The sequence below is a fragment of the Heloderma suspectum genome, chromosome 5 (assembly GCF_057233095.1).
Source record: "Heloderma suspectum isolate Gila_16-S chromosome 5, 16-S_ref, whole genome shotgun sequence".
Taxonomy (NCBI): Eukaryota; Metazoa; Chordata; class Lepidosauria; order Squamata; family Helodermatidae; genus Heloderma; species Heloderma suspectum.
The window spans coordinates 190,789,915-190,796,586 of record NC_139462.1 but is presented as its reverse complement, the minus strand read 5'-3'; the positions used below and the strand labels follow the sequence as shown (position 1 = coordinate 190,796,586).

General features: G+C 44.5%; 1 protein-coding gene across 1 annotated transcript in view; it reads right to left on the bottom strand.

Annotated features, from left to right (window-relative positions):
• Window positions 1–4,507: 4,507 nt before the first annotated feature.
• ASNS (asparagine synthetase (glutamine-hydrolyzing)) overlaps window positions 4,508–6,672 on the bottom strand; it is a 28,358-nt gene continuing 26,193 nt past the window's right edge. Inside the window, exon 12 of the mRNA XM_084858747.1 lies at window positions 4,508–6,360. Coding sequence (XP_084714873.1) covers window positions 6,151–6,360 — 210 coding nt within the window. The 3' untranslated portion in view covers window positions 4,508–6,150. The remainder of the gene's footprint in view (window positions 6,361–6,672) is intronic.

The following is a 6,672-nucleotide window of genomic DNA, read 5'->3' as shown; positions in this document are numbered from 1 at the left end:
GATTTTGGGGGTATAGTTTCCAACCAGTCTCTCTGGATTGCCAGCAGGAAAGGTTGCATGAGAAGCTGTAATTTGGCAATGTCGGGTGCTGAAAGAGAAAGTGCCCAGTTTAGCTGAAGATTTGGTTCTGGTAATAATATATTTACTAATAGAGAACTTGTTTTCTGAGTGTGGGTCTTTACGTAGCCAAATCTGCACCATTCATCTACAAGAGGGAGGCATCAATAGCGTTCGGAGAATCCCAAAGTTTGCAGGAGTACCCCCACCCCCAATAAAAAATAACCACACAGAGAAAGGGGGGAAACCAAAAACAACTCAAGGTGGATTGGGAGTGGGCAGAGAATGCTGAATGACTGTGGGGAGGGATGGAAAACCAGGGGGGAGCAGAATGGCTAATCTTGGAAAGAAGCATGATTGGCATCCTGAACAGGAACACTCCACACCACAACATTTTATTGCAGGTCCTACTAGTCTGGAATATTCCAGAAGTCTAATTCTGAGTTTGTACTGTAGTTCCAGCTTTGGCATGTTTGTTTTTCTACAACAATCATTATTTCCCCCAAGAAGATGGGTGAATGGCTTAAAGAAAACATGCTCCCATTTAATAACATGTTTATTATTCTAAGCTGTCTGCTGCATGAATTTTTGACAGATTGAAACCAATCATTTCCAGAGGGAGTCTCAGTCTTTATTTGGCATATTCTCCATCATTTGGGAACATTTCTCAAAGAGCAGATTGGTATGTGTCTGGACAGTGGCAACTTTTCCTAGAGCAGGGGAGGAGAATCCGTTGCCCTCCAGATGCTATTGGACTACAACTCTCAACATCCTTGCCCATTGGCCATGTTGGCTGGGGCTAATGGTAGCTGGAGTCCAACATCATCTGGAGGGGCACAGATTCCCCACACCTACTCCAATGGTAACACTCTAGTGGCCAGGTTACGTTTAACAAGAAAAAAATTAGGTCTTGTGAAGAAGAAACCCCACACAGGTGCATAGAGGGTACCTGGATCAACCTGTTCACTACGAAGACCTAAGTACTTACATCAGGTATGGGCAACTTGTGCCCCACCAGATGTTTTGGCCTGCATCTCCCATCAGCCCTAGCTAGCATAGCCAATGGTGAGGGATGGTTTGTAGGCCAAACCATCTGGAGGACCACAAGCTGACCTACATGGAAGGGATAACAGAAGCATTAGAGCAATAGAAAGCTGCTATAGTGACCACTTATATATCACCAACAAAGAAAGAAAACACAGATCTGATTTAATGCTTAGGCATAAATAAACATTTTGAATTAATTACTATAATTTTAATAGAAATACAATAATCTCACCAGCATGGAGAATACTTTGACCAGGTGGCTCAGTCTACTGTCCAGGTGCTGTTGATGGGCAACTTCAAGGCCTGGCTCTCCCTTTTATTTGTTTTATTATTTGTGGCATTTATATACCACTGAATATAATGAAATCTCTCAGCAGTTGATGATTCTTTGACTTTAAACCTGACTTGGAATGGACAGCCTTCAAATACAGTAGGGGTGGGCAACTTGTGGCCATCTAGATGTTTTGGCCTACAACCCCCATCAGCCCTAGCCACCATAGCCAATGGTAGGAGATGATAGAAGTTGTAGACCAAAATACCTGGAGGACCACAACCTGCCCACCCCTGAAATAGAGGATGCGTTTACATAGAGGGCTGTCCTCCGTAAAGTAGGACACATGGCCACTCCAAAAGCTGCCCTATCCCAGGTCCCATGGAGGCTGGTGGCTCCGATGTCAGTGGGGCAGTGAACCAGCTCCAGGTTTTGGTCAGAACTCTAAAGGAGCTATCCAAGGTGCTTCCTTTAGAGTTCCAACTCACTCGGACTGAAACCCAGAGCGGATTCACCACCCCACTGACATCAGAGCCACCAGCCTCCACTGCCCAGGTCTGACTATTTGTTAGTCTATAGGCCTGAATTATCACCCTGACTGGCAGCAGCTCTCCAAGATCTCAGGCCGAGCTATTCAGGTTCGGATCCAGGAAGTACATTCCTTGCATGTGCTTTTTAAACACATGACATGTGGTTTGCAGTCACAGGATAGTGTGTTTTTCGCTATATTTAGCACTTTTAAGTATCAGGTACCATTGTGAAATGTCACAAATACCCTGTACTAGGAAAAGAATCCATCAACGCCAGAGGCACATATCAAAAGCTGGTTCAGAATCCCAAGACATCTCTACTAGAAGAGCTTTACTCTTTTTCCATGGACAACCAGCTCAAAAGGGAGCTCTTCTCACGGTGGCGACAGCAGTGGTCTGTGCAAGCCAGAAGACAGGCCTTAGAAGATACCAGTTCATTGGTCTTACGGTGCCTCCTTCCCTACCTTACACCATTCATTTATTGGGGGGGGGGGAGGAACACACTACTAAAGAAAATTCTAAAGAGCACTAAAGCAAGAAACAGTGAAATAATATCAGGGCATTGCTAGACTGAGGGCTTTGTTAGGCATGTTATCAGTGTGGGCGACACCTGCAAGCTACAGGAATTTCTCCCCCACCACAGGCCACCCCCCAAACCTAATCCTCATGCCGATGACTGCTCGTTCACATGGATGCTCTAGTAGCTGCTAAGTCCGAAAGCTACTAAGTCTGAATTAGTAGCTTTAGGGCAGGGGTGGGCTATTTGTGGCCCTCCAGATGTTTTGACCTAAAACTTCCATGATCCCCAGCTAGCATAGCCAATGGAAAGGGATGATGGGAGTTGCAGGCCAAAACATCTGGAGGGCCACAAGTTGCCCACCTTTACTTTAGAGGCAGCTCCTGCATGACTTGGCATCTCTTTGGTCAGGATACGTTTCCTCTAATTTCCAAGTTTAGCTGTCATAGGGATGTCAGAGAAATCCACTGCAGATTCAAATGAGGCCGGATTCTTTGGAATCTGGCCTCAGGAATCCACAGCAGATCGGAACCACTTACCTCCGCTCCAGGAGGACTGGAGGCAGAACTGCACTTGGCTGCTTCTTGCCAGCCAGAGCCATTTGCCTCCTCCCTGTCCCTGCCGATTGCCATGTCTTTAAAAAACAAAAGGTGATCGGCAGGATGTGCCCATAGACTTAGATGGAGTCATGAATCTTGCGTCTAAGTCTATGTGTCCATAGGCTTATACACAAGATTCACGGCTCTATTTGTGTCTGAGTCTATGGGCACATCTTGCCAATCGCCTTTTTAAAAAAATTTTTAAAGACAGGGCAATCGGCAGGGATAGGGAGGAGGTGAACGGCTCTGGCTGGCAGGAGGGAAGGTAAGCGGCCCCCAAGCCAGTCCCCCCCCCCAGAATCCTCACAGAGCGGAGCCACTCTGGAGGATTCCGGGGGGGGGGGAATGGATCACCTCCCCCGCCCCACGGATTCCCCACCGGAACAGACAGTGGGGAATCCGTACACCCAGTTGCTGAGGGAAAGCAGCATCTAAACCTCTCCAGATGTGTTGGACCACAATTCCCAACACCCTCAGTTGTAATGGGCTTGTTGGGTGGGGAGTTGTCATCCAACACATCTCGAGGGTGCCAGATTGAGGAAGGCTGGTCTATACACAGCCTTATTTCTGTTGGTCTTTTTGTGAATGTTCCAACTGCTCGGACAACAAACTTTACCAAGCATTTACACGTCTCCTTTTGCTGGCTCTCTAGACCCAGAGTGGGCAGAAAGTTGATCTCCAGAAGTTTTGGAGTTCAACTCCCAGCATTCCTGGCCATTGGCCATGCTGGCAGGGGCTTCTCGGAGTTGGTCCAAAATATGTGTAGATCCGCCTTCTGCCCAACCCCGCTGTAGACCCATACATGGTTGCTGTACCTTTTCAGATAGAAGAATTCTGCCAGTTGTGTATTCTACAGTCCTTACAGCATGGGAACTTGACAACCAAAGGCAAGACATAGAGACTCATATGAACCTGCCTGAGACTTAAGATTGACCTCACAAATTGTGCTCCTTTGCCTGCCAGGAAAGATCAGGCTTGTGGCACCAGACAGAGCCTTTTCAGTGGTGGCCCTACCTCTGTAGAATTCCTTCTTCAGAGATCTTTATCTACCTCCCATTTGTTTTTAAATGGGCTCTAAAGACTTGTTTCACTTAGGCTTCCTCAACTGGGATAGATATATAGATATAAATATATATTAAGCATCTCTGGTTTGTTCTCTCCTGCTGGCCTCATGTTGGTTTTGAACCTGCTGTGTAGTTTTAATTTATATTTTCTATTCAAATCGTAATTGTTCTTATCTGGTAGTTGACGCTGCCTTGTGAGGACACTGCCCTAAAAGGCAGGATAAAAGTACTATAATAAATAAAACCAGCCCATACTTTGGCTGCAAACTTCTAGTATATATTATATACCTGTGCAGAACTTGTGCATGAATGAGATGGTATAACTAACTACCACTCTTTAGAAAAATCTGGAAGTTCTAGGGTGCCACCTTGTGGTTTCAAAATTGATTTTAAAAGGGGAAAAAGGTAAGAGTACTGCCCACCCCATAGCAAAACACTAGATTTTATCTTATTTTTTAAACAAGCCCAGTCAGAATTACAATTTTATTTGAATTACAAAAATAGTAAAGGTTGCAGGAATGAAATCAGAGTTCATTATGCACTCAAGGATTCTGAACCTACTAGATTCTACTTATAAGCCAACTAATTTCAAGTTTCAGTAGCATCCCTATTCTTAAAGATTCAAGAATTCTGCCCATTAAGCTCTGATCTTCCCAGCATTAACAGCCCAGAGGTTAACAGCCCATGTTATTAGCAAGGGAATACTACTGAAACATTCATTCGCTTTCAGGGTTAGTTTGTATGGATCAAGGCTTCTCTACACAATACACCAATTGTCTACAGGACCAAAATGGCATGAAAGACAGGGTGTGACTCATAGGCTGCCCAGGTATGGCTACAGGGATTTCTTCAATCAACACCATTTCTGGGAAGCGGTAGGAGGAGAGAACGCCATCTCAGTAGTAGCAATCACTGCCAGAAAGCAGTGTAGTGCATCCTCTTTTATCCAGAAGATGCACTACACTCATCCTTCAACTGTTCACAGGCACGTGTGTACACGCACACACGCACGCACCTACCTGTGGATGGCTTTGGACTAGGGATGAAGGAGAAATACATTTGGTTCACATTTTAATGTGCATGTACTTAATTTTGCACTTTCAAACCAAAGTTCAATTCTCCTTTGAAATTCACACATCTCCAAATTTTAGGTGGAATTCTCCAATAGAAAAGTGTGTACCAAAAAAGGTGTATACTAGGGAAACGTGCAAACAGAAAAGGGCATCTATCACTGAAAAGAATGTTGAAAAAAGCATTCGGTTGGGCAAAATTGGTTGCAAAAATAGGCATATTAGGAAAAAGGTGCACAAAGGCGTGTATGAATTTTTGTGCAAACTTTTTTTAAAAAAAAACACAATCTCAAACCTATGTGGAAATGGGATGCACCAAATTTAAGACTAGGAAAATGAGAAACAAAACTGATGGCGTCATCTATCCATACTTGGGGCACATTATTGGGAGGCGCATGAATCCCAAGCACTTGACGCAGGAACAAATTCCTATAGAAAAATCACCAATGCACATGTTTACCACTAGCAATCTGAAGTCGAGGTTTCAAGCACAAGGGCCTAGATGGGATACCCAAGTGCAGAAGTAACAAGAGAGTTATGGGCAAAATTTTAGGCCCTTACATGTAGCAAGCACTGCAACAGTCGGGCAACTGCACCTGAAGGCTGAAACCCTGGGCATTGTTAGGCTGAATCATAGAATAGTAGGGTTGGAAGGGGCCTACAAGGCCGCTTAAATAGTTGTTGATTTTAGTGGGATTTAAGCAGGCTACCCACATGCAGGACTCCGGCCAAAGGCTGTGTCAACAGCAGTCTTGCCATAGTCCCCTTGGTTTTAATAAGATTAATTTTGGAGTATACTGGTGGTAAAGTGCAGCTTAAACACAACAGAAACTCTCGTCTTTGGAAATAGTTTAAAAATCAGCAAGGGAGTCCCATTTTTTTTCTGAAAAGGATTAAATCCATCTATTTTATTTTATTTTTAAAGCTTCATTTTCTTGCTTTCCCTTCTAGGCCAAAAAGAACTAGATGCAAACAAGCCACTTGCAAAGAACCATCTATTCTTTCGTCGCCGACTTGTAATGTTTCAACGTGCGAGCAGATGGATCGGTGGCCTTGATCCATCTCGGCATCCAGTAATGGGGGAGCCAATCAGAACGCCCCGGATAGTGTTTCTCAAAGATCTGGCGGTAGTAGTAACCTTCTTTTGTTTTGGGAGGATTGAAGGGAAACTTCTCCGCTGCCTTCTCCAACAGAAGGTCATCAACCTATGGGTGCAAAAAGGGTAAAAAACATAAGCTCCACAAATGATTCCACAGTCCTTGTGGATGTAAGCTCCACAAATGATTCCCAAATGAGCCACTCGACGGTCTTATAGGCCTCTTCCAACCCTACTATTCTATGATTCCTTGAACTGCAAGAAGAAACTGGATCATCTCAGTTTACCTTTAAAAAATACACCAACTCCAGAATGTTTGGGGCCAATCTGCTCACATGTAATTTACACTCACAGGTAATTTACACAGCTCCCAAGGAATTGCATGGGATGCTCAACCACCTCTCTCTATTTAGACAGATGC